The 27861-nt window shown below is 51.0% G+C and overlaps 1 protein-coding gene across 4 annotated transcripts; it reads left to right on the forward strand.

Moving 5' to 3' along the window:
• On the forward strand, nt 1-27857 carry SLC7A1 (solute carrier family 7 member 1). 4 transcript variants are annotated; one of them, XM_027465349.3, is made up of 13 exons: nt 1-239; nt 5846-5982; nt 11512-11895; nt 14445-14603; nt 15233-15407; nt 17276-17400; nt 19020-19242; nt 19991-20130; nt 21249-21351; nt 23552-23763; nt 24096-24244; nt 25531-25639; nt 26277-27857. In XM_027465349.3, the coding sequence occupies exons 3-13, from the start codon at nt 11526-11528 to the stop codon at nt 26384-26386; spliced, it is 1875 nt and encodes a 624-aa protein (XP_027321150.1). In that variant the 5' UTR covers nt 1-239; nt 5846-5982; nt 11512-11525; the 3' UTR covers nt 26387-27857.
• The last annotated feature ends 4 nt before the right edge of the window (nt 27858-27861 follow it).

Consider the following 27861-nt stretch of genomic DNA (forward strand, 5'->3'; position numbering starts at 1 on the left):
CCCCTAAAACCCACCCCATCGCCTTCCCCATCTCCGGGGGGGGGTCCGGGCAGCCCGAAAAGGCCCCGTCCCGGCGGCCTCGCCCTCTCCCCCCTCCCGCATTCATAGGCGGAGCTCGGCGCGGCCCCTTTTGCCGGCGGGGAGCGCGGCGCTGCCATGGCCACGATGCCCGCCGCCGCTGCCGCCCGCCGCTCCGCCTCGCCTCACAACTGAGTCCGCCGCCGGCCAGGGGGCCGTGGGTGAGTGGAGAGAGCTGGAAGGGGACGGGGCCGGGGAGAGGGACGAGGAGAAAGAAGGACGGGGATGGGGACGGGGCCGCGCCACGCGCGGGGCATCCATTTTGCATGATGCAATCGGGGGCTGCGTCCCCTCCTCAGCCCCCTTCGCCCCCTCCTCAGCCCCCTTCAGCCCCCTCCTCAGTCCCCTTCAGCCCTTGTTCAGCTTTCGGGGTGTCCCATCCCCCCTCCGTGCCCCCCAACACGCCGGGACCCCCAGCCCAGGCTGCCCTGTGGTGGCAGGGGGACGGTGCCCGGCCGCCCTTGGTGGCACCTGGCACCCACCCAGGTGGGCATCGCCGCCACCCTGCCCGCCTTCAAGGGGTGAAACCCACCCGGCCCCGCTCAACCCATGTCTCTTCACCCCACAAAACGAGCGGGGTGGCAGAGGACATGCTTCTCCAGGAGGTGCAGGCCTCAGCGCTGAGCAGGAGCGAGCCTCAGACCACCATGGCCATCCCTCACCTGGGACCGCTGCGGCCCCAGCGTGCAGCGCTTTCCTTTCCTTAAAAATTATAAAACAGGCTGGGAATTCACTCAGAAGCCTGTTTTGTGCTCCTGGCGCTCAAATCGAGGCTGCAGCCCACGAGTTCCTGCTGTCTGCTGTCCTTCAGCCTGCCCCGGTCACTGCTGCTCCCACCTGCGCTTAGGGAAGGGGCTTGTGCCTGTTTTGTTTGTCAGCCGGTTGGGCTAACAGATGGGTTTCTTCGTCTTTTGCATATTCATGTCCGAACGTTTGTGGCAGACAGGGCAGGGAGGGGGGGAAGAACAACTCAAGAGGGTTTTTGTATGCAACACAGGCTTGAAAGAAGGGGTAGGGCTCTTCAGGAGTCTTCGTTTTGGAGCAGGGTGTAATTACCGTCGGTGCTGAGGACAAGAAGACCACTGCAGCTCTGAGGAGTTGACAGGGTATGAGAGAAGGTGGGTTTATGAGTGAGCTGTCTGTTAGCTAAGCGGCTTTGCCTGCCACGTGTGGCACTCGCGGCCATGTACAAACATCAGCAGCAGCCCCGAGGAACAACCCCGTGGCGACGTCTGCCATCACACAAACCTCTCAGCGCCCCTGCTCCAAGCCCAGGGCGTGTGGGGAAGATGTGTTCGCACCTGTAGGTGCTGTGGGACAGCTCTGCCTTTAGGAATCCTTTACTCGGTGACACTTGGCTGCCTCTGCCATGGAGGGAGAGGCGTGGGTAGTCCCTGTGCTGAGTTCCCGAGGGCAAGACGCAGCATGTGAAAACAGTAGTAAAGCAAAAAGGGTTTGCAGAGCCTGCTCTGACAGCAGCGCGTTTGAACCTCGTGACAGGGAAGCTTGTTTCGCTTTGGATTTCAGCGCTGAGCGGGTGTTTGTTTTACGAAACGCCTGGCACACGGCGAGGCACGCACCCACACCCAGCTTCCCAGCTGCACTGGCTCTACCTCTGACTGGGAGAAACCCTCCTGGCTGGTGAGATACTCTGTGGGCTTGCCATGCCTTCAGCAGTCAGCCTAAACGTCTTTTAGGCAAGGTTTGTACCTGATGCAAAAAAAAAAAAGTAATTGTGGAATTGCCAAGGCTGCGTAACTGCAGATTGTATTCTGTATTGTACTGGAGGGGATGGCTCTTGTCCTGTGCCCCTCCACCAGTGTGTCTTAGTGAAACTGGCCCCAAAATACCCCTGTTCCCTGGGCTGTGTTGTTGATTTGTGCTGTTTCACCAGGGGGTGTTTTGAGGCTTGCTCCTTGCAGGCTTGTGCTGAGCAGCGCGAAGACGCCTTCAGGAGCCCCCCCGAGTTTTGGGGGGGCTGGAACGGAAACTGAGGCCAGCGAGGCTTCTAATTCAAGCAGTTCAGCTGTGAATGTGGGTCAAAATGTGTTATTGCACATTTGCAACATGCTCATGAGTCCACGTGAAGGAGAGAGAAGGGAGCTGGATCCGCTAGGCAGAAGGAGCGTAGAAGAGCATTGCTCTTCCTGCAACCTAACCAGTTTTCAGAGGAACCAGCTCGGAGCTGTGTTTCTCTTGAAATCTTTGCCACTCCTAGTTTTATTTTTATCTTTTTTTCTGTGCCAGTCCACTAACAAATGGCAGGTAATGTTGCACCTGGGCTCTGTGTCTCTGCTTTAGGTAATGGGATGTGTGAGGGCTGCTCTGTGCCAGTCTAGCTTTCACCTTTAATTCCCTTCTCCTGGCCCATATCAGCGATGTCGACGTAAAGGTCTGCACTGCAAACACCTAAACCTTGATCTCGGTCAACTTGTGAGGTTCTCGGATTCCCCCGTGGCTTTGGGGAGAGCCGTGGCTGTTTGCACTGGGGGTGAGTTTGTTCTGGTATTCGAGCACTCCCTTCTTGCTGCCTTTGCTCCCGTATCGCTGCCTGCTTAAACCCACAAAGGAAAAAAAATAAAAGGGCCGAGCTGAATCTCTTGGTCAAACAAGACGTGGGGTTCACTGACACCTCCCTGTGGTTCCTGGGCACTTGGGGAGTGTCAGCGATTAGGGACTGGGGCTCCCACCTCGCCGCTGCCAGCATGGCTTGTATAAACCCTGGGACCCTCGTCCCAGTGTTGCTGGCTTGCCCTGAGCCCACCGAGGTGGCTGCCCAGCAGTCCTGTGAGCCGTATCTTGCACAGAAGTGCCTTGTTTCGGAGTTTCCAGGATGAAATGCCACGAGGTTTTTGGCTCGGGGTGCGTTTCGGAGTTTCCAGTTTTCCCCTCGAGTGAAAAACAGATCAGAAGACGTCATTTTCACAGAGGTGAAAATGAAATGTACTCAGAAATTGGGGTAAATAAGATGAAAAAATACACTACCAGTTCCTTGGCTAAGCAGCATTCCTCCTTACATTTTCCTGATGATCTAACCCACTCCTCAGTGCGTGCCGTACCATGTCACAACTCCTCTGAGAAATCCAGGCGATTCCTAGGCTTACTAAAACGCCCCATTTATGACCATAAGGTTAGTATTTAGCTTCCTATTTCCTTACAGCTCCTTCTCCTGCCTTTTTCTGGGCTGAGGAACAACTTTTGGGTTCTCTTTCCCCAGAGTTGTCCTGAGCTGGACAGGTTTTGCACCTCACCTCTGCCTCCTCATTTTCCAGACCCGTGTCATTTGTCTGTATCTTTCTCTGCGGATCTTTCAGCCTGCTTAATTTATCAATTAGAGGAATGAGGATTTTAATTGGGGTGCTATTTTTGAGGGCTTGCAGTGAGTTACCATCCGGATTTACTGAGCAAAGTGTGTTTTTCTTGAATCCAGTGGCTGTTTGGTAGTCATCCCCTCCTAAAAAAGTTTATTATAGCCACTCCGACATCCTTAAAAAAAAAAAAAAAAATGGAACAATGAGCTTTTTCTTTAACTGGGTTTGTCCCTGGTGCGGATTCACGCAGCTTGCTTAATCCCAGCTCATTTATTTATTCCTGGAAGCTGCTCTGTCCAACGAGGAGGTGTTCTGGGCAGAAGCAGCGGTGCGTGCTGTGACCCCGTGTTATTCCTGGCTGCCGGGCGTTTGGCTGTGGTGAGAAGGACTAGGTTACACCCCCCCCCCCCCCTTTGGGGATATTCCCCTCTGTGCCCACAGCTCTTGGGGCCAGCCATAGGAAGACCTGCACGGTGCTGCCTCGTGTGTCTGCACCCCACAGCCGGCATCGGGGTGGAGGGGCAGGTAAACCACAGGTGAGTGTGCTGGGGCTGCGGGGTGGCTGTGGGATGTGGTTCAGTGCCACTTCCTTTTGCTCTAAAAGAAGGGCCGTGTAAAACTGCCTTTTTTTAAAAACTTTATGGGTGAAACACGCTGAGATCGGGGCTTTTTGTTTCCCAAGGATCCGCTTCCCCGTCCTGCCTGTGCAGCGGGAAGTGATGTAGGTGTGGATTGCGGGGCAGTAGAAGGAGAGAACTTCTGCCAAAAAAAGAAGGAGGGAAAAAAGCACGAGCTATAAAGCACAACAAAAGCAAAACGCTGCTAATGCTGTAGTGGTTTCGTTCAGGAATGCCTCCGTGGGAGGCTCTTTAGAATATGGATGTGGCAAGAGCTCGCCGTGAGCTGACACACGAGCTGTGTCCCTGCGCTGAAGAAAAGGGGGAGAGCCTTAAAAAAACCTGTTGTGTTCATAGAAGGAGGTAGCTTTGCCGAAGCCACTCTTTTCACCCACGTTGTTTCAGCTGGCAGAGTAAATAAGGTGATTTATCTCCAGCAAAAATACTACGGAGGGGATTAGTTTGTTGGCCTGGGTAACCAGAGTGCAGCCTTTCATCTCCAGGTTGCTGATTAAACTCCGCGCCGGGTTCCTCACCGCTTGCTGACCTGCGTGAGATAATTCCCAAGCAGAGGATGCTGCCGAGGGCTCTGCTGTTTGCTTTCCCCCTTCCAAAAGTTCACGGAGCAGGGTGACCGGCAGCGCGGGTTGAGAAAGGCTTTTGCTTGGTGTCCCTTTTAGCTTGGAACAGCAGCGGGAGCGATCGAAACGGGGATGGGGAATTCAGCTGGCACGGTTTGGAAGCGCAGCCATGCCACAGCATCGGGTATCTGCTGGTGCTGACCACAGGTGCAGCAGGAGGGACCTTTTGGGCTCTTTAATCCGCTGGAAAAGAGGAAGAAAGGAGACAAAAGGGTGCTGGCAGCCTTAGCGTGAGGAAGGGGAACACCCAGAGCTCGGCAGCTGAACGAGGGGTGAGGGTGGAGGTGCCACGCAGGGGAAGAGCGATCGGTATTTGGGCTCCCGCTGGGGTATGGAAAATGAGAACTCGTGCAAGATTGATCTGGAACAGCAAGGATTGGGCTGGGAGTTTGGCTGCTGGGGCCTTCTCGCTTCAGGGAAGCTCCAACACAAGCAGCAGAGTGAAAACACGAGAGCTCAGCAGCTTCAGAAGGCCCTTTATTTGTGAGGACTGCAATTGTTGGAGGAATCACCGCTCTTGCCAGGAGATCCTTGGTTCTGAAGGCAGCAAGTTCAGGTTGGCGTCTTGGGGCTGGCTCAATCTGGCCGGGAGGCATCCTGCCCCTCGTAACCCGGGGGGCTTGTGGAGAAACCAAAGAGTTTCTCCACAACTTGGGGGAGCTGGCACTGCGCGTGCTGGGAGAGCTGCACCCAAATGTTCAACGCAGCTCCTCGTGGAGACTGCCCTATTTCGGCCTCTCTGCACGCCTCCAACCCCAAAAATGCAATCAGGAGAGATTTCTTTTGGTATCAGACCTGGGAAACTCTAATCAGGTTTGTAACATGTGATAGCAGGCTGGATGCCACTAGTAATTTTTCTGGTCGGCTGCCAGGCTGCTGGAGGGGAATGAGAACTCGACGATGGCAAATCTGGCCAGCCTGCAGAGAAAAGCTTTCGCTTTGCCCTTTTTCCTCCTGCAGCACGGCCGTCGAGGAGCAGGGGAGAGCTGAGCAGTGAGTTTTAGCCGAGTGAAGAGTGTTTACCGACAGCAAACAGACCTTCCACCTGCCCCTCTCCGATAATAAGATTTATTTAGGTGGAATAGATCAAGCCGGGCCTCCGATACCCGTGCGGCAGCAGGAGCACCTGATGACCGTGTGATTTCCCCTCGGTCAGAGCAGTAATCCCACCTCGTCTGCCTTTTTTTTTATTACTCAGGTGCTCCTGTCCCACTGAATGCTGGATTTTACTGGTCTAAGGGACTGGAGGAGCGCCGAGCTGGGCAGGATCAGGGCGGATACTGGAAGGAAAGCGAGCGACTGGTGCAACATGAAGCTTTAACAGCGAGCGGGCAAGTACGTGGGTGAAGCTGCCATGGCAACTGCTCGTGGTGTTGGCAGAAAGCACCAAACCGTGCCCTGCTGCTGTTCCTAACCACCAGGCTGCTCCAGGTGGCCGGGAATCCTGCGGGAAGGAGCTGCCTGGGCAAGGGAGGAAGGTGGGAAGATGATGATGCAACTGGAGTAGCGCGTTGCAAGCACAGGTAGCAGCTTTCACCAGGCTGGGGTGGTCTGATGGCAGATGAGAAGTGTGGCCAGGTGCCCGCCTCGTGCTTTACCTGGGAAAACTCCCGGATTAATTAATTAATTAGTCTAATTACTTTATTTCGATCGCCCAAGCCCTGAGGGGCGGTGTAGGCTCTGCAGCATTATTTGAGGTTTGCAGGCACGGTTACCCGAGGGTAGCAAAGTGCTGGCTGCCATCCTCACCTCTCAGGGACGTCCCAAAATTGGTGTGCCTGAAAATCCCTGCGTGCTGTGCCCTTCTCGTTGATTAAACGGCAGCGTTTGGGGAAGGCTCCCTCCATCCGTCCGCCCACCTCGCTACAGGATGGCATTCGTTCTTCTGCAGAAGCGTCAGGGCTCTGGATTTCTGATTTGATCGTTTCCCCACCGCTGTTTTAATAACAAACCAACTTCTGTCTCGGTCTAGCTTGCTTCCTTATCTCCTCACGGACACTTCCCACCGTCTCCCAAGGATCATTGTCTAAAGGCTGTGCCTGTGGCTCGCTGCGTGGCACAGCCGGACGTTTCGGCTGAGCAGAGCCCTGTCTCCCTTTTATCTGGATGTAAGAAGACAGAAACTTGCTTATTTAGTATTGTTTCCCAGAGCATAATTCCTTTTTTTTTTGTTTTCCTGCTTGCTGTCAAGGCTGAACCCCTGGCAGACTCCAGGCCGTTTGTCATTCGGACTCGATCCCTGGCAATCCGTCTCGGGCTCTGCTTGGGCACATCTAATTATCAGTGGAGATCCCCTCAGGTTTTGTGACAAATTGGGGGAGTTAAATCAAGCCCTTTTCTCACAAAACATAATTTGAAGTCTTGCTGAGGAACTATTTGGGAAGACGGGTCGAGCTGGTGGGAGATAATTTCAATTTAAATCCTTTTCATCAGAAAATAGGGATTCCCGTAGCGGGAGAGGTGTGACACCCTTTGTCACACCCTCCCTCCTTTTATTTTGGTCAAAAATCATTCTTTGTATTAAAATATGTTCTGAAGCATAACCACAAATAACCCGGATCAAGTTTTAGGCAGGCATTGAAGCAGAACATTGAAGTCTGTCTGCTCTGAGGTTTGGGGGAAATCCCTGGCTCGCAAATCGTTTGCGGTTAGGAGGTTTTGTCTGGACTTGGGAAGAGGATGATTGCTGTCCTGGAAGCCCTTATGGGATGGGAAATGAACTTGTTTCTTGTTGTGGACAGCAGCTGTGCTGGTTCACAAGACAGGCTGGCGAGCAGCAGCACCCCGAGGCAGAAGTGGAGCAGCAGCACGCTCTGCCCTTCCAGTGGCACTGGCTGTTCCCCTCCAGGAGCTGATGGTGAGTCAATGGATGGTGTAGGGATCAGAGAGGGCACACCTCGCTGCTCCTTTTCCAGTGGAGCAAATCCTCCAGGGCTGTGAGATGCCTGCAGAGCAGTGGGAGAAATCTCTGAGCTACCGGTGACGTTCAGGAGCTGGAAGAACAGAAGCCACGAGGGGCAGAGGGCTGGTTCCCGGGCAGCACATTCCTCCTGCCACGCAAACGGACGTGTTGAAAAGAGGAAAGTAACACGGGCCCCTTTTTGAGGGCAGCGTGTCTCTGGGCAGGTAGTCAAGAGCATGTTTGTACACACTGCACACCCACTGCTGCGTGTGCGGCCGAGCTGTGTGTAGCGAGTGGTTTATATTTAACTGCGTGGCTTCGCTCTGAGCCGTAAATGCCTTGCTGCTGGGTGATCCCCCTTTTCATGACAGGATTTGGCAAGGAATATAACGCTCAGTGGCCGCATCCACACGTGCAGATGTAATCTGCATTTCTGCAGGGTGTATGGACATAAATACATACTTACACGCGTAAAAAATACAGAATTATGGGAATCAAGGGAGCAATTCGACAGCACATGGACAAATCTTGCCTGGTTATCAGAAAAAAAAGAGGGTGGCATCCTTTTCTGCACGGTGAAACCAATGCAAAGGTTTGCAGTTCCTTTCACTGGCTTTTGGCTCGGGCTCCCAGCCATCGCTGCTGCTGTGCTGGGATGTCTTCCAGCTCCACGTAACGCTGCTGCGTGGTCCTGCCTTGGTTTTCATCAGCTGTGAAGCCTCTTCTCTTGTGGCAGACGTCTGTGTGGAGAGCTCAGCATCTCCTGTAGCTGTCTTCTCTCTGCCCTGTCACTTGTTGCAAGGTAACTTCACAAAGCACCTGTAGGTTTTCCAAGAGAGGTCCTTCCAAAGTGCGTTACCTGACACTCTTGATCCTTTAGTGCAGGGAAATAAGGTTTTGCCTTGCACCTGAGGTGGCTGCCTCACTTCTTGTTTGCTTTCCTCTGGGTGTTTCCGAACGAGGTTTCAGGAGGCAGTCGGTGGCTCTGGTGAGGTCCCCTAAAACAAAACCTCTTTGCCTCTAGGAGTCTGCAGTTCAATCTGACACCCGAAAATATCCGTATATGGATTTTCCATCTCTTCTTTTTCTGAGTGGGGCTTCTCTGTGGATGGTGCTACCTCGGGGATGGACGAACCAAAGCCAGACCTTCGGAAAGGGCACCCGAAGGGGTTTGTTACCATCAAAAAGTCACCACCACGTGCACATTCAGGAAGCTGACTGGTGTTTAATATAAAAACAGAGGGCCAAACCCATTCCGCATTGTTTTCCAGACATGCCAACGTGTCATAAGCACCCGCTGTTTGTTCTGCAGCTCGGTAGCAGTGATGCTGTAGCTGCATGAGGAGACATTCGCTGAAAACCAAAAGGATGCCGAGGAAAAACAAAACCGACCGTGGGATGCCACTTTGCCATGAAGGAGGGGCATTGGCAGCAAAGGTTTCGATGAACATAAGCATATAAGGGATGAGGTTGAGCAGGGTTTTCTGCTCGTGCTTCCTCTGTAGAGGTGCCAGAGCACTTCATTAATTTCACGCTCTTCTGCGTGTCGGAGCTGGCTTGTGAGAAGCAAATTCTCGGGAGCAGCAGGGCCTTGAGGCAGATAAGGAGGGGTTTCCAGCAGCTGAAACAAACCGTGGTTGTTTCGGAAGTGGTAGCGCTGCTTATGTAAAAGGGCTGCCGTGTCAGCTTATTTTTACGCGTGGCGTTTCATGTTCGGCCGGCCAGATGTTTGTTCTGGTTTGCTGCTTGTAGCCAGATGCAAGGCTGCTTGTTTTCTTACCGGCTTGTTTTTGAAGAACTTCGTCCCTTTTGGAAATGTTGTCGACGGGGAAGGAAATCCACAAGCCTGATATAACAGGTTAATGAACAATTAGATCAGAAGAGAAAGAATATCTTATTCGACTTCACAACACAATGCGGCCGAGGCAGGAGAATTTGGACGCAGAACAAACACACAGTGAGCTGTAAATAAAGGACAAGGACCTGGAGGAACGGGGGGATTGGGCCCTATTGATGTCGGTGGGAGCTCTGCTGCTGGCTCCGGCAGGATCTCACTGGAGGATGTGAACCCTGCCCCGGGAGCCTCCCTGCTAGGTTATCGAGGTGGCTCAGCCTTCCCTCGGCTCCTGCCGAAGCCCCCGGGTGCCCAGGATTTGGGGTGAAGCCACTTGGGGTGGCACAAGCTGCCTCTCCACGCTTCCCAGCGGAACTGGAGCACGTATAAAGGGCAGGAGCTGAGGTGAGCTGCAGAAATCAGGCCAGCTCCTTGCGTCCTGGGGTGGTTTTAAGTGACAGGAGGATGGGAGGAAGGGTTGGCATTTCATAAAGCTCTCCGTGCTGCTTCGGCCCCGTAGCTTTAGCGTGGGCTTCAGGCAGGAGGAGGGGCGGCCCTACAAGAGCTTGTCCCAGGAGCTGTCCTAGCAGCAGGTGAGTGATGCCCAGAGCCCCTCCAAGGGGTTCTTCCTCGCCTTCCAGGAGCTCATGCCCAGGGTCCCAGAGGATTTCTCTGACACCTCGATGCCCTGAGCAGGGTGAGAATCAGGCATGTGAGGACACACAGAGCTCATTTCGGTTCATTCAGGTCAAATTTCCTCGACGGGGAGGTGGTTATGTGCCGTTTGGCAGCGTCTCTAGAGCAACTCGCATTGTTTGAGGCGATTAGGGCTGCGTTACACCACGGGAGCGCTGCCCACACGCCGAAATAAAGGCTCCTCCTTTCAAGTGCGGGTAGGAGTGGGAGCGAGAGCAGGCAGCCCAGCACACATTTCCGTACTTCAAAGGCAAGAAGCCTTCAAAAAGCGAGATCACAGGCGGGCCCGACTTCTAAGGAGGGGAAAATCAGCTCCGCCGCAGTCCCCCTTTGATGCAATCGCAAAGATAACAAATGAGAGCAGGGGGAAGGTTTGGGGCAGGGGCGTGCGGGCCCCTCCACAGCATCCAGGGAGGTGCTGCGCTGCGGGACGAGGAGCAAAATCACTGCTTGTCCTTACTGAAAGGCACTTTGCAGAGTCCCAGGGGGTGTAATTGGAAGCAAAACCTTGCTTTTGTCACCCGCTGCTTGAAAAGCAACAGGAACGGGCAGGAGAGGCTCAGGATGGCCACCAGCCTTAATTTCTAGGCCCATCCTAATGAAATGGTTCCTCCTCTAACCAGGTTATCTGTTGGAAGCCCTTCTGCTTTTGCTCTTGATAACCACAACGCAGCTGTAGAAATACCCGCAGGTGTGCCCCAGGAAGCTTCAGAATTAAATTATTTCAAAATATATTTTAAGTGGGATTCTTGGATTTATACACAAGCTGGAGATAATTCGCCAGCTATTTTTTTTAATGAATAAATGAAAAGCCCGCGCAGAAAATAAATGGTCCACGATCGTTCTTAGGCAGCAGGTTTGTGGAGCAGAGGCTTTGCACCAAAGCCTGAAAGCAAATCGGGATGGCAGGGGAGGTAGGTGTCAGGCTGAGGGAGAGGTATTGGGGAAAACGAGGAGTTTCTTCATTTTGAAATCGACGATGTGATGGCAGAACTGAAGCGTTGTTTGGTAGCGGCCTGAATGCACTCGACTGCCAGCAGGTGCTGATGCTGGGATGGAGGCAGGGTGGCAGGCTGTGGTCTGAGAGGCCCAGGGAGCTGCACGCAGCTGATGCAAATAAAAACCAGCTTGAGCCTTGCCTCGGTGCAACCGAATTAAATAAAGCTCGGCTCTGCGTGTCCTTTATCCCAAGTTGTATCTCTTCCAGCCCGGGGGCAGCTGCCAGCCCGTGCTACTGCCTGCTGGCAGGAGCTGGAGCTCCCAGAGGGAAATGTGGCTCTGTTTTACTGCTGCACGTGCTCACATTTCCCTCTAGGGCCAGCAGCACGTGTGGAGCCTTATTCGGGGATGCAACGCTCCCGAGTTTTGCTCTTAGTTCATCCCCCGAGACTTTAAAAGTATAAATAACTACGAATTTTTTTTTTTCTCGCAGGCCCGGACACGAGGATGGAGTGCCAGAAAATTCTGCATTTCGGGAACCAGCTCCTTCGCCGGAAAAACGTGGACTGCACTCGAGAGGACAGCCGGCTCTCGCGGTGCCTCAACACCTTCGATTTGGTGGCCCTGGGCGTTGGCAGCACCTTGGGGGCAGGCGTCTACGTCCTGGCCGGGGCCGTGGCAAGGGAAAACGCAGGGCCTGCCATCGTCATCTCCTTCCTCATCGCCGCCTTGGCTTCTGTGCTGGCCGGGCTCTGCTACGGAGAGTTCGGTGCCCGGGTTCCCAAGACGGGATCAGCTTATCTGTACAGCTACGTGACCGTGGGCGAGCTGTGGGCCTTCATCACGGGGTGGAATTTGATCCTCTCCTATGTCATCGGTGAGTACGGGGGGCGTGCGATGAGACCTTAGCTTGAAACCTTTTTGGTCCCTTTAGTGCTTTTTAAAACCCACTGAAGGTTTGAGGGCTCTTCAGCAGGGCGGCAGTGGCTGCTGTCATCCTACAAGGTGAGTGTTGCGCCCTGGGCTTTGTCCTGAAGCCAAATTATTGCAGCAGCTCCTTCCTCTGAACTCCCACATCACCCGCTTGGCATGCCCTGGCTGCTGAGACAGAATTTCTGTGCTCCTGCCTGATCAGGAATTAATTTCTGGTCCCTTTGAGACCCGTTCAAAGTAGCTAGAGATCAGAATTCTCTCTCACGAGTGGTGGCAGGATTTAACCTAGGGTGAGCTGCAGTTTCGCAGCCTGTGAGAGGTCCAAACCAAATCCCTCCTAAGCCCTTTGCTCCCGTTAAGGGAGGCCTCGCGGCACGCTCTGAGCACGCGGCGTGCAGCCCCGTGGATGCACTAAAACAGAGCACACTTTGCCAAGAAAGGATCCGTCATCGTGCCCATAATTAAGGCTGCAACCAACTTGCCAGCTGAGAGTGAAGACTCAACAAATGAAAATGAAACCCAGCGTTATGGTAAATTATTAAAGGAAGTTTTTTTTTTTTAATTTATTTTTTTTAAGTTGCATTTTCTGGGATGTGCAACTGTTACCTTGGAGATCAGTTCCCATGGAGCTGGGAAGTGTAAGATCAGATCAAGAGCAATGAAGTGATCTAACAGCTGCTTGTGCTGGCTCTGGTCTGTGTGCTCCCTGAAAACTCTTCCTCCTTTTCCTCTCTCTTTTATTTTCTTTTTAATAACAACTGAGAGGTTGAAAAGCCAGAGTTAATTAACCTTGTCTCCTTAGGAAATCGGAGTCCGGGGGTTCTTTTATGAATCAGGTTCATTCCAGTGAGGAGATAAAAATAGTTTTTAAACAAAGTAAGAATATAATTTCCTCCAGACTTCTAAAATGGACTCTGTTTAGGCTACATGTAGAAAAATGGCACGGATTTCATGGTGATTTATCACCTCATCCTGAAGGTTAATGACACACAGTCTTCTTCATGCTCATTGTCTTGTTATCTACACGGTGGCCTTCCTACCATGATACTGGGCCACAGAATTGGCTTACATAGCCGTGGAAGAGCCTCAGCTCGGTCCCAAAACCTGATTCTGCAATTTCACTCTGAAAAGATTGTACACCCAGTGTTACGCTCCCAGTCTGAGCTGAGACTGATATATTTTTTTGTCCTCTCAAAATGGTTTTGAACCACTGCCTCGGCCTGTGGTTTTGAGTTGGCTGCTGGTTGTGTTAGCAGAGGGTAGAGAACTCATTAAAAACTACGTAGGTGTTGTCCGTGAAGGAGCTCTGACACAGCTTGGTTACTTTGAATTCAGCTCTTGCAGCAAAAATAAATGCTTGCAACTGGCTTCCTCGTAATTTGGGAAGGGTGGCTAAGAAAAATCAGCCTGAGGAGGATGCGAGCTGTACGAGGTCTCTCTTCTGTATCTTATGCAACTTTTTCCCTTGTGCTAATTGCCCATCTTGTGAGCAAGGACAACTCCCGTCAGCATCAGGGGCGTGGGACAGAAAGCTCTCTTGGCAGGCACACGCTGCAGTTCAGAGCTGGGGGCTGAGAGGGGGCAGAAAGACAATTTTTTTTTCATTTGCGTAGCAAAAAATCCTGAGCAGTGCCACCAGAGCCAGCCAAGGTGGTGGGAGCTTAAATTTATAAAGGACTCAGCCAAGCTGATGTTGTCACTGAGGCTTTCAGACACCCACTCAGAAAGTAACGTGGGGAAAAAATGAAATCTTGGGGTCCCAGGATCGTGGTGCCCTGGGTACAGCCCTGCTGGATACAGGCCTAATGCCTTTGTGCCAAGCTCCTCAGCAACAATAAAGATATTATCCAGGTGCCTGCACCATTGGAAGAACATCAGATTCCCCCCACTCCTCAAGCCCACTGGTTACAGAGAGTTCAGGATGAACTGATAGCGATGGGGAACTGGCTTCCGAGCAGCTGGCATCAAAGACAAAGCGTGCAGGAGCTGGTTGTTCCCGTCCTGGAACATGAAACGTTGCAGCCAAGACCAAAAGGAAAAAAAAAACAAAAAACCAGCAGTAAAGAAACAGCCTTTTCCCTTGAATTGTCTTGAAGGAAAGCAGAACATTTGTGGTGGAGTGTGGAGCACCTGTGAGGGTTTTTCAAGATGATGAGGAAGCCAAAACACTTTGTTAAGGGATTTAATCTTGTCAGAGCATGAGTCTGAGATGGCTGATGGCCTTTGCTGATATCAAAGCAGGTGCTTTGAGTACTGGCTGAGGTTTGGACTGCTCCAGAGGGGAAAAAAAAACACGATGGGGACCTTCACCCTGTGAAGCAATGAGCTGGGTCTGCAGAGGAAATTCTGCTAGCACCTGAGCTCTGAATGCAAGGCTGCCTTCAGAGGCAGCCTTTGAGAGCTGCCGTGGCCAAAAGCTGTGCAAAGTGCCCTGCTTTTGGAGCGTGTGACAGCTGCAAAGGGTGACCCTCATCCTCTTTTTTCTTCTCCCAGGAACATCCAGCGTGGCCAGAGCCTGGAGTGCGACGTTCGACGAGATCATCGGGCAGCACATCGAGGAGTTCTGCAGGAAATACATGACCATGGATGCGCCGGGAGTGCTGGCCAAGTACCCAGACATCTTCGCCGTGGTGATAATCATCATCCTAACAGGTAAAAACCTGGCGGGGGGGGGGTTAACGCTGGGCATCTCCTGTTTACAAGCTTTGAGGGGAGCATTGTTGATGTTTTTGAGCCACTTTTAAAGCCTTTGATCAAATTTTATATAAGGAAGGCAAGAAAAGATGACTTGTTATCCTCAATCAGGTATGGAAGTCTAATCCTTCCCCCCACAAATCCTATTACACAAGGATTTCATTCTGTTACTCCACTGCTTTTATTCCCCCTTTGATAATCTGCCAATTTTCAGTGCCTTGGGCCAAGAAAAGTGAGAGGGAAAAACATGGGACTCGGTAGCAACCTCATGTACTATTTTTTTATATTAGGTGTCAAAACATGGAAATGTGTACGGGCTTCAATTTGCAGCACTGAATGCAAGACCCCAGAGAAGTAAACGTATGAAAAGCAGTCAGGTCCTCCTCCTTTTTTCCTAAAAATGTGCCAAGGCTTTGATCAGGATTTGGAAAAGTCTTGAAAATGTGTAAAATTTTAAGCTGGGAAGAGCTCAGATTTGGTACAGCGCTGACATTTTCACTAAGGGAGCTGTTCTGGGTCTCCTCCACCAGCCCCTGCGCATGCTGCTGGTGCTGAAGTAGCCGACTGTGTGTTTGCTCTTTTTGCAGGGCTTTTAATTTTTGGTGTGAAGGAATCGGCCCTGGTGAACAAAGTGTTCACCTGCATCAACATCCTCGTCCTCGGCTTTGTCATGGTCTCCGGCTTTGTGAAAGGATCGCTTAAGAACTGGCAGCTGACCGAAGAGGACATTTACAACACCAACCACAGCATTTTGGGGGACAAGTAGGTCGCACCTTTTTTTTTTTTAGACCTAAAATGGATGCATTTGCAACAGCAGGTTCAGAGGAGGGTTTGTGGGGCGATTCAGAGGATCGGTGAACGGGACGGCTTCCTCCTTCACCGAGCTCTTTGGGGGCAAAGATGGTTTTGGTGGGTGTTTCATGAATGTGGGTGACTGTTGGGGTGAAACTGGTGGGAATTAGGCTGTGCAAGCATGGGCTCTGCACAGGAGTGAGTCCAAAATTGAGAGAAAAGAGCTTTTCAGATAACCTTGAGCACGAGGTTGGCTCTGGTGCCTGTTTTAAGCCACGATCAAGTGTAGCTCTGTCGTTTCTTCGGGCTCGTGGGCAGTTTCCTTGAAGAACCTTTGTACCTTTGGGAGACCTTGTCCCAAATGCCTGAGGAAGTGGGAGGCAAGTTGCAGGTTATTTTAATGCACTGCAGCAGGCGTATCACAAATCCATTTTTAATGATGTTTTGCTGCTTGGCCAAAATCCTCAATTCCAACAAAAAAAAAAAACACAAAAATAAGGAGCTTGCAAGGGTAGCCAGTGATACCAGGCTGTTATTTTCTTTTTTTTACTTGAGACTGTGTGGCACAGAACGACTGCTCCCTGGCTTTCCAATGTCTCCACATCTATCAGCTCAGTCCTGGCTCACTCTCTGAACCCTTCACGCTGGCCTGCAAGGAAACACAGGCTGGCACACGCCGGAGAGATTTATAAATGTTGCATGGGTCTAGCTTGGCTTGTATACAAGCCACTTATTGAGCTTCTCTGGAAAATTCAGCCTGCTGTGATCTTCTTCCCTGCGAACAAATTGCTTCTGTAGGAAAGGTTCCCCCTCCCTCCCTCCTGCTATTCCCATGCAAGTAGCAATTAGTGCAACGGCTTCAACGTGGAGCTGTAGCTCTTTCACCCATAGCTCTTGCTATTTTTGTCAAGTCTGTCTGGGGTTTGCTTCGCTTTAGCATTATTTCCAGAGCAACCCACATTTAGGCTGTGCTATTTCTGCAAATAACAGGCGAGTTTGCAGCTCTCGGTGGAGCTCCTGCAAGAGAGTTCAGATGCTTCTACCTGATAAGACGTGCAGATCTGGGATTCGCCTTAATCGAATTAATTCATCTTTGCAAGGCTTCTTCCTCAATTTTGAGTGGCCTAAATTAGTCTAACTGAAGGATCTTCTGTATATGCATATCGACACAGGCAGCTGTATCTCAGGCTTTGATCCAGAGTGCGCTGGGGTCATTAGGTGCCTGTTGTAACGAGCTTTGGATCAGGCTCAGCAAAAGATTTGCTTTGTCAGAGGTGCAGGCACCTCAGCTCACACGCAGGATTTGCATACAGGATTTGGTGAAGGGAGTTTTGAGGCTGAGGGTGGAGCACTGGGTAGGTTTTAGACTGTCACGGCAGCCTGCGTTGCTCTGATGTCTCCTCACGCCTTGTCTGAGTTCATCTTAGGTGAACAGAGGATGCTTTACATTTTTCTCTGTCTTCAGTTTTCAGAATTAGGTGTTGTGCTTTTTCAAAAGCTTCTTGAAATGTTTCTACACACATACAATGTTATCAGGAGAGAAAATTTAATGTTCATGTTATCTTCTCCCTGTCTCAGCTGAGACATTTTTATCCCAACATAAATACAGGTGCTGAGAATAAACCACAAACCATTTTTATTCCCTGCGTTCCCCAGGCTGCTGCAGGCCAGTCCAGAGCCCAGCAGTGGGTAGGGCTGAGCATTTCCCTCAGTATTTGCATGCTGGCACGTGAAAAGGAGAGCGTGTCCCTTTGAACTCCAGCTGTGGACGTTGGTGTGAGTTTGGTTCCTGCTACCTGGGCAGAATGCCTTTTATAACCCTGTGTCTTGTTTTTCAGCCATACCCAGGGAGAAATGCTCTATGGTGTTGGAGGCTTCATGCCCTATGGATTGAAAGGAGTCCTCTCAGGGGCAGCCACGTGCTTTTATGCTTTCGTTGGATTTGACTGTATCGCTACGACAGGTAAGAGGGAGCAGGTCTTCCTGCCAGATGTGACCCTGGTTGCTGGCTGCTTGGCTTTCAGGAATGTTTTACAGCACAGATGATGAGTAATCCGTGACGCTGCATCCATTTTCCCTGTGAACCTCAGCCCAAAATACATTTTTGACTCAGCTGCTCCTAATCCTTAAACTGCTGAGTACGTCCAAGTCCCTGGGTGCACGAACGTTGCCTTCTGGCTGCTGTGGCAGGTGGCTAGATCATATAACCCATAAAAATGCCTTTTTCCCTTCTTCTTTGCCTCCGGGGCTCAATCCCATGGTTGTTCACTGCTGCTAATAACCAGCTCAGAAAACACGGCCAGTTTTACCAACAGGCACGCAGTAAAACCCAGGTTCTTGTGTGACTGGTGGAGTTTGAGCCTCTAACTCCAAACAATGCTTTAATCAGGTTATCCTGGAGCAGGATGCTTCAGTGCCTTCAGCTGAAGTGGTGCTCCAGTCATCCTCCACTGGCTTGGAGTATTCAAAGAGCCAGAGAAAGAGGGAGCCTCCAAGGAGGAATATTCCACCTAAAGCAGTGCCTCAAAACGAAGGGGAGTTTTTATCTCCAAGGGTTCAGAGATCTCCTTCTGAGAGAGTAACCACCAGCGCTGTTACATTCCTCCTGGCTTAGAAGGATCTAATTCCCCCAGAGAAAGGAAGGCTTACCCTTAATTTCGCGTTTGGCAAGGAATGAGTTGCTTCAAAGCTGGCACAGAGGGAGGAGACCATCACAGAGACAGATAACAAAGTACTGCCTCGTGTTCCAAGGAGTTTGAGAAATGCTGGCTCCATTACTTCAGCTAGCCCTGGGGCCTCTCCTTGGAGGAGGAACACATTCATCTGTCTTTGACTTATAGGTACAAGAGTCTGCTTATTGGGTCTGCCTCCCGAAATGCCAAGCCTCAGAAGCTTTTGCTTTGAGACAGGAGCAGCTCTGGAGAACAAGGAAGCCTCAAAGCTGCTTCTTAATCAATCACTGTCTGCATTTAGAGGATTTTTTAAAATTTTTTTACACATTTCCCCCAACTTGATTGTCCAAAACATTCTATAAAAAACAGAGGGAGTCCTTTTTAGAAAGGGATTTTCAAAGACCCCTGTGATTTTCATGTGAAATGAAAAGCCTGACCTGACCTTCCCTGCAACTGGGCGTGTAGTGTGCTCTGGTCACAGTGCAGTTGCTTTGGTGGAGATGCTGATGGAAATTCGGACCCAAATACTTGCCCCACAACTGCATGGCATTTTTTGTCTCGTCACTTGTGAGTTTGAGCTGTTTTGGGCTGCGCTATCAGTGGGATAGCAGGAGCAGTTGGAGATAAAAATAACCCTTTTTGGGGGAAGGCGCTGCCTTTAATCCTGATTGTTTCTATGTCTGAGTTTACACGTCACCCACAAATGTTTGAAGGAGTGACAGGAGCAGCAGCAGTGGGAGGAAGCAGCCAGTCTGAGGTATGTGACGGGCTCCTTAGGCCGTTGGGAATGTGCAGCTCCACACGGCAGCTGAACCTACACAGAACCTTTGAAATCTCCAGCCATTACGTGTTAGACTGGGAGAAAATTCGTGCCAGACTTTGGGCTGATGCTCCAATTTCTTTCTTCTAGGTGAGGAGGTAAAAAACCCTCAGAAGGCCATTCCCATCGGCATTGTGGCGTCTCTGCTCATCTGCTTCGTGGCTTATTTTGGCGTGTCAGCTGCCCTGACGCTCATGATGCCTTACTACCAGCTGGATACCAACAGCCCTTTGCCCAACGCCTTTAAATACGTGGGCTGGGATGGAGCCAATTACGCGGTAGCGGTCGGCTCCCTGTGTGCACTTTCTACGAGGTGAGGCACGGCCTGTCCTTGGTGCTCTTTTCAAAGCAAACACTTATCTCCAGCTTCTTTACAGAACAGTGCGTGTCAGGGCTGAATAGTGGCCCAGCTTGTTTGCCTTTATCACCTTCCCCTGGGTCTTTGTTAGCAGAGGAGCTGGGATCAGGGCTAAAATTCAGAGCTGTGGCCTTGAAAAAGCTCAGGATTTCAACCTGTGACAAGTTTCAGTGATGCACACGACCAGGATCACTTCAGAAACACCCATCTTGGCAGCAAACCCAATCTTTGTGTCTCTGTAATACAAACCTGGGATCAGGGAGTCAGGGAAACAGCTCCACACTGCCTGCAAGACATCCTGGCCTGCTGAGTGGGGAGCAGAATTAAGTCAGGGAGCAGGGAGCATCTCGTGGAGCATCCGCAAGTTGCCTGACTCTCCCTGGAGACCTGTTGTTTCAGTTCAGCTCAGGCATATGCAATTAGGTGAGCAACTCTTAGAGGCTGGAAGGAGTTACAGGTGTTTTGACACCCAAAAGTCAGGCTGTTTGTGCCCCAAGGCTAAGTTATCCAAAACCATGGAGCTGTGCCTCCGTTGCCAGCTATCAGCAACAGGGCTGTTCAGAGGGAGCTCTTGAAAGAGAAGCTGAAGTGGATGAAAGCCACCTGTTTCATGTTTCTACTGCCATAAACTCGATGTGTTTTGTGCTCCTGGGCTCAGCAGGAGGTGTTGTAAGTAGCTTATTTCCCCTTTCTCTGCTCTTAGTCTCCTCGGCTCCATGTTTCCAATGCCTCGAATAATTTATGCTATGGCAGAAGACGGGCTGCTCTTTAAATTTTTGGCGAAAGTCAACGAGAAGAGGAAAACGCCCATAATTGCAACGGTGACATCAGGAGCCATCGCAGGTGAGATCCTAAAGCTTGCACGAACGGGAGGAGCGGAGCCATAAGCTCATCCTGGGGGCAGATAAGCCTGCCTGACGCTCACTGCTAATCGGATATAGTGCACAGTGTGACTTCCCAGAGCACGCCCTGGGTTTCTGAGGCCTGGAAGCACAAGGGCAGAGTGAACGTGAGTAGCTCGCTGTGAGTCTGCACCTCTTGCTCCGAGCTCATTGCAGGCACCCTGCCTCATGCCAAGGGCTGCCTTCATCCCCTCCCCGGCTGCTCGGCCGTCTTTAGAAGTAATTAACCCCCCGCAGGTGGCAGCCAGCTGTGCCCCAGCATCCCTGGCTTGGCTGCAGCCCCTGCAGCCTGCCCTGGCTGTGGGTTGCTGCTCGGGGGAAGATGCCAGAGCAGCCGGAGACGAGCAGATGGAGCCCGTGGCACAGGCATTTGTTAATCAGTTCGTCGCAGCTGCTCTCAGTCCTGTCCTCCCCTTCCCTCGCCTGCCTCCCAAGAGCACAGGAATTAACCCAGACAGCAAAGCCGAGTGGCTTATCCTCCTCTCGCAGCCACCCCCATCCTCGCCGTGCCTTGCAAGCAGAGGCGTGGTGCTGCTTTCTCCCTCACCTTCTGCCCTCCAAATCGGGGAGAAGCCTCTGGAGGAAGAATGTGCCACCTCCGAGTTGTTGCCAGACTGTCACCATGGGCTCTAAGCTCCAGTGAAACAGCTCAGCCTCCTGCAGTGGCAGCCTGGGCTCTGTGGAGTTTTCCATGCAGCTTCTTCCCTCACATTTTTCCCTTCAGGGAGCCTTGAATCCACGCTGGGGAGCAAAGAGCCAGAGAAAATAAGAAAACGTAGTCTGCAGCATCTTCTGGTCGCCCCACCATGGGCTATAGCTTGCAACCGAAGCTGCAGGCACGGGGAGCACTTGCCACGTGTCCAGGAGAGTCAGGGACTGACAAGGCCACGGGTGCCCAGCAAATCCTGCCTTTCCCCACCTCAGGATGCCCTCAGCTCCCTGCGTTCCCCTTGCCAAGTCCCAAGCAACAGCCACACGTGTGCTGTGCTGCTGATAACGCTGCTGGGATGTGCTGTGTTAATGTTTGTCCTTCCCTCTCACCCTCCTCTCACCCCGCAGCTGTTATGGCTTTTCTCTTCGACCTGAAGGATCTTGTGGATCTCATGTCCATCGGGACCCTCCTGGCTTACTCCTTGGTGGCAGCCTGCGTCCTGGTGTTGAGGTATGACTGGAGCAAGAGTCCCTCATGCACCACACGGACAGTCAGATGCCCTTCTAATTTCCACAGACCCCGTAAAACCCCAAATATCTCCAGCTAAGCATGTGAAAGACTTCTTTCTTTGAGGTCGTGGGCTTTTGTACTCGCTGGAGGTGCAAGGGAATCCACAGGACTCGGTTAGTCCCTGCTCCACACCCCCTTAAAAGCTGTCAGACCATGCGTGTCCTAGGAGATGTGCCCATGGTCATCACCACTCCTGTTCCCACTGGGGGTAGAGTTTCAGGCTTTTCCAAGGGGATTCAAGAGAAAATAGGTTGTGGGAAGGGATCCTTGTCAGTATGTTCCTACTGTGATGAGAGCAGTGGGAAGGAAGGAGCTATCATGAGCAGCAGGGCTGAAGATTCTTGGACGTCTGGCTCCTTTTTGGAGTTTGAAGGACAGAGCCAGCTCCTGGGCAGACACATGAGGTTCTCTCTTGTGTCATTTCTGTGAGAAGGTGTGCGGGTGGGAGTTCAGCTCTCACCTGAGCATTAAACCCAGGTGGGGCTGTGTTGCTCACAACTTTTGCCTTTGCTCTGCGTCCTCCAGAAAGTCAGCAGGGATACCCTTCAGTCAGCAGTGAAGTGCTGCAGATTGTCCCAGAAGGAAGCACAGAACCACAGAATGGTTGGGGTTGGGATTGTCCAGCCCCACCTGCCTGCTCAAGCAGGGTCTCCTGGAGCATTTTACCCAGGATTGTGTCCCGACAGCTTCTGAATATCCAGGAGAGGAGACCCCACACCTCTCTGGGCAGCTCGTTCCCGTGCTCAGCCACCAAGTAAGGGAGCAGGAGCAGAGCCTGGCAGCAGCAGTGAAGTTGAGCATGGGTTTGTAGGATCAGTGCCTTAGTGCGTGTCTTTTACGAGGGCTGAGCTCCCACAGCTTCCCGAGCATAGGCTGAAAATGGAGCGTCTGAATTGTTTGGCACCTCACAAGCAGCGCTCTACCCAGAAGGGCTGGATTTTGAAGATCGTGTTGCTGAAAATCACCCTTCTGTGTTCAACGAGTTAGTTAAAATCCAGAGGATGCTTTTTACCTGCTCACAGCAAATGTAATGAAACTAAACTCAGGTGAAGGGCCGACACTGCACTTTAATGCTGGTGCTGGGTGCCTGTGCTGTCCACCCTGCCCCAGTGCACAGAGCTGGGGGATTTTCCCTGCCCTTCATACCTTCCCTCTGGTTTCCCAGCCCTCTCGGCTCCATATGGCTGTAAATGTCTTCCTAATTTGCTTTTGCACGCTGCAGTGCCTATCGGGTGGCATTTTCCCCACCGTAGATCTGCAGAGCTGCCAGCCAGCCTTTCAGCAGCCAGGGCAGCTGCTTTGGCTGCCTGTTGAAGAAAAACCTCGACCGTTTCCAGAGCTGGAAGGTGCTGTGACTGATACCCTGCTACGGCTGGACCCAAGGGTTTCACTGCGTCCCACAGCTCATCTTTCACAAATCTCATTGTCAACGTATCCCCACAGAAATGGTTTTAAGGAGCCTGGCAAAATGCTCCTGTCCTTTAGGTAGACGTAGCTGAAAGCCACATGCAAAGCAAAAATGAAAAGAAAAAAAAAAGAGCTGGGGCTGGAAGGGGGTTTTTTGTGTATGGATTCATGTCGTTGTACATCAGGGCCCTGTTAAATGAGGCGTTGTCCACATGTGCAATAAAAACCCTACAGTTCTTTGCTTTGTAGCAACAGGCAAAGCAACAAGAGGCTGGACCAGAGGAGGACAGCACACCAGGAATGTCTCTGCGTGGTGTGATCAGCAGCTGCCAGGGTGTGATATGTGCTGAGCTGTTAGTTCAACTGCCTCCACACCAGGACACGAGAGGCTGCCACAGATAAACCCACAGCCTCTTCGTGGCTCTTCTCCTGGCACATCCTTCTCCAGGCCTCCTGCTATCACCTGATAATATTTTGGTGATGTGGGTGATGGGGTTTATGGAAGAGATGGCTGGCCAGCTTAAAACATGGATGTTACAACCAAGCTTTAGGCGGTGACAGCTGATTGTATTTGCTCACGTAGTGAACAAATCCTCAGATTTTCCCCTGAAATACAAGTCTGTAGATATTATGTGTGCCTATTCTGAGGCTATAGGGATCTGGGGTGCAGCCACAGTTTTCTGTTGCCCTATGCCAAGCCCATAAATTCTTTGTCTCACTTCCCTTTTCCTAGGTATCAGCCCGAGCAGCCTAATTTGGCTTACCAGATGGCTCGAACGACAGAGGAGACAGACAACAACGAGTCTGTGAGCACCAGCGACTCGCAGGCTGGCTTTCTGCCAGAGGAAGAGGAGAAATGTTCCCTCAAAGCCATCCTGTGTCCCCCAAATTCCGACCCTTCCAAATTCTCTGGCTCAGTGGTGAACGTCTCGACCTTCATCATCGGTAAGCACCGGGCAGCACTGCTTGGGGGCAGCTGGTAGGTCCTGGAGCTCACCGTGCTGGGAAAGCTCAACTCCTTGCTTGGTTTGAGTTACCTGGAATTGCAGTGAGCTCTTGTAGCAGCTAAAATAACTGAGGATCTACAGGTTAAATTGATGACTTGAAGAAAAATACACAGATGGGGTGTGTGGGGGCGTACAGGGAAAGGGAATTCGTTTTCTTGTTTTGCGGTTTTGTTTGCTCTTCTTTCAGATTTTGCTTTGCCCTGCTTGTATTTTTATTTTTTTAATATCTTTTTTAAAAAAGCACCATAAGCTTTTGGTGTCTGTTCACAGGTTTCCTTATCGTGGGCAGCTGCATCCTGACTGCCCTCGAGCCAAGCATCCTGATAAAGGCCGTGTGGATTCTTGCTGCGATACTGGTCCTCATCGTCAGCTTCGTTATATGGAAACAGCCCGAAAGCAAGACCAAGCTTTCCTTTAAGGTGAGTGCCCTGGAAGGAGGTGCAGCTCGAAAAAAGCCCTCTGGGAGGTGGCTGGCAGAAGACACCAGCCCTTCTTCTTGTCACATTTTCAGTGCTGTGCTGCCCAGACAGCTGGCAAGCTGTTCCCAATAGCTTAGCCTAAATTTCCATGCTGCACATTGAGCTGATATTTTATTTTTATTTATCCTGCTGTTGGCCATGCTAAGGGATGACCATTCTCTCGTTAACAAAATTAAATAAGAACAACTCTCTCCATTCCCTTGCCCTGCCCAAGCACAGCATCATTTTTATATTGAAAAAATACCTTTTTATAAAAAAATATATCTTTTTTTTTTCAGTATAATCCTGCAGGTCACGTTTCCTCGTATTGATTCCAGGCTGTTCAATCTAGAAAGGCAGGCTTGAATTCTAATCCCGTCCTCTCAAGTACTCTCATAGTTTTTCAATAAATTTAACCCAACCATAGTTTCTCAAGTTAGTGTTTGCAGCTCGTCTTTGGCTTATGGGCCCACGAGTGGAAACAAAGTGCCTCGGAGCAGAAAAGTTAGGAGCTGTTGCCTGGGCTGTATTTTCTGAACTTATTTCTGAGGAGATCTTTTTTTTTCCTGACACTCAGGATATTTTAACTCCCTTTTTTGCCCTCAGGCACTACCCTGTCCGAAGCAGAAAATTAGACCTGTCACTGGTAAATCTGTACTGGCTGTTTCTTATCTCCTTGTTGTCTTTTCGATGTTTACAGCCTGCCTGCTTAGTGATTTTTCTCCAAAATCTCTCCAGGAATCCAAGGCTGACTGGTTTGTTCCCCAGTTGTTTTCCCGTATTTCTTTTTAATAGGTGATTTGTCTACCAAGAGCTCTGGGAGATGCCCAATAATAGTTCAGAGATCATCTCTGCAGTCTCTGAACACATACCTTACCCCCGCAGGGCAATGTCATTTGTCCCTGCTGACTTGACAGCGCCTAATTTAGGAAAATATTCTTCCTTTTTCTAACTTGTATGTCCGTCCCTTTCCTAATGAAGGGAATGGCTGGCCCCCATAAATGTGTGGGGTGTTTTTTGTTGAAGCTTAAACAGGAAAGGCTTAAAATATTTCAGACTTATTTTTTTTTATTATTTATTATTAATTTTTGTAATCCCCTGAGTGTTGATCTAACCTTGTTTTATCTCAGATCTGGCAGCTGAAGCGTTGGTGACAGCCATCACTGCCCATTGAACCAGGGATGTGATGTTCTTCCTTCCCCTTTAATCTCTCCAGCCGATGTAATGTATCCCTCTTGCTTTTTCAGGTACCTCTTTTGCCCCTTCTTCCTATTGTGAGTATTTTTGTGAATGTTTACCTCATGATGCAGCTAGACCTAGGCACGTGGATACGATTTGCTGTCTGGATGCTCATAGGTGAGTTTAAGAGAGGAAAAAAAAGCGTGTGGTCAAAGTTAATGGGATTTTGTTAGCTATAAATTTATTGTAGCATCCCAGGGAGGGATTCTGCTTGCTGTTAATCTCCAGATAACCTGCTGAAGCCATCTAGGCAGTGTGTTTCCAGCTTTGTTTTAAGGGTCATGAAGTCTTTGTGAGCTCCCGTAGTGGAAGGAGATCTGGAGGATCGAAGAGAGGTGAAACAGTAAGGGCTTCCTGAAGCTGAGCTCTGCCCCGAGGTGTTCCCAGCAGCCCTGTGGAGGAGGCTGCAAAGCCCAGGGAGGTTATGATACGGAAGAGCATCAGTTGCTGATGTATTTTACTGAGATGGAGGCACGCAAGGGGAGAGGGAAGGCTTTTGTGTGGAACAAACAGCACTGAACAGTGCGAGGGGTTCATTCTGCAATCGGCCCTGTTTCATCTGGTGGTTTTGGGGCAGGGATAGGTCATCTTTTAACATATGGTGCCTGTGTTTATGGCTTTTTTCTGAGGCAGGCAGTGCTGTGATCTGCCAGAGTGCTGTCAGGATGGCTGGACTTAACCAGCAACCCGTGCCTGTAGGCGTGAGGAGAGCTTTCTGTTCTCTCACCTTGCTCTCTCCCCTCGTTCCCCGCAGGCTTTATCATCTACTTCACCTACGGGATATGGCACAGCGTGGAAGCCACGTACGCAGCCACGGCGGACGCGGAGAGAAGCACGGAAGCTGGCTCGGACAGCTGCAAATGACTGCGTGCTGGCCTCACGGGCACCTGGGGAAGCGCTGCAGCCGAGGAGGCAGCCGCGCCGGGGGGAGCCCGAAGCATTGCCCCCGGTTAATCAGTAAGGCAGAGACCAGGAAGCGCGACGTGGGGATCCCCGGCCCCGCTGCTGCAGCTTGCAGCTTGCTTCCTAGCGCAGTCAAAAAGGATGGCAAGGGAAAAAAAGCCGCACCTCTGGCACGCTCCCGGCAGCGCCGTCAGCTAATCCGGGGCCGTGCTCTTCCCCTCCTGTTTTAATTTTGAATTTTGTTTTTTATTTTTCGGCGTGCGTAGAACGAACACGGCTTCTGTGTGCCAGTTAACCTTAAATGCTGCTATGAAACCTTTCAGTAGCCCTGGGAGTGACCTCCCCCACAGCCACTGCCTGATAGCACGCGGCGCAGATCCGCAGTGCCACCGTCGTGCTTAGCCTGATGCGAGCTGTACCACTTGTGTACGCACAAAAAAAACCCAAAAGGCTCCTGCCAAACACCAGCTTTTGCCTGGTTAAGAAAGCACCCGCAAGATTTGCGTTCTGTAAAGGATTGGGTTTCATAGTTTTTACTGTATTTAACTTTTTTAACCTCTTTGCCTCAAAAACCGCCGGCAGCGGGGCGGCATCAAGCCCGGAAAATAAGCAGGGCCCTTGCTTTCCTCTCCGTGCATCAGGCTGGTTGGAATTCCCTCAAATTCCCCCAAATAATTCCCCAGCTGAATTCCTTGCTCTGAAAAAGGCTTGTTAGAGCATTAGAAAGGTGGGCCATGCCCATGTAACGCCACTCTTAAATTTAAATTCACTTTTTGGCTCGTACTGAGCAACAAATCCTGAACAGACACTGCAGGAACCCCTGCCCTGCCCTGGCTGGATGCTGCCTTAGGTGCCCTCCGCAGCTTTTGACCTGTCAGCGCAGCTCTGGGTGGTGAAGGGAAGGAGAGCTGAGGAACAGGCTCCTCGATTTGACTCGACCAGGGGCTTAGTGGGATGGAGTTGGATGCACTGGAAGCTGTGCTGTGCTTTCGGGGTGCGTTTTCAGGGCACTTTCATCCCGGCAGATGGTCCTGCCCGTCTGCCAAGCCTTTTTTCCTTCTGTACGTATCAAGTCTGCTCAAGCAGGGAGAGAAGAACATCAAAATTGAAGCCCACGAGGTGGAGATCTGTTTTGATTTTAAACAAAGGCAAACTCGACGCACTCCACAGCCTCCTGAAAAGCACTGAATGTGTGGCAGGAGGGCAAAAATAAAAGGAAAACGCAGAGGGGATTTAAGTTTCTCATTGTACCAAAACCGTAAGGACATTTTTCTCCACCGTGGGTACCGGCTGTGAGCAATTGAGACATTCAGCATTAACGATATGAATTCTGACTGGAAGGGTGTTTCCAAAGAGAATTATTTAAAAATATGCAGATTTCTTGCTGTATGTATTATTATTTTTTTTTAATATAAATGTTAACTTATTTTTTTTTT

The sequence above is a fragment of the Anas platyrhynchos genome, chromosome 1 (genome assembly GCF_047663525.1).
Source record: "Anas platyrhynchos isolate ZD024472 breed Pekin duck chromosome 1, IASCAAS_PekinDuck_T2T, whole genome shotgun sequence".
In the NCBI taxonomy this organism is placed as follows: domain Eukaryota; kingdom Metazoa; phylum Chordata; class Aves; order Anseriformes; family Anatidae; genus Anas; species Anas platyrhynchos.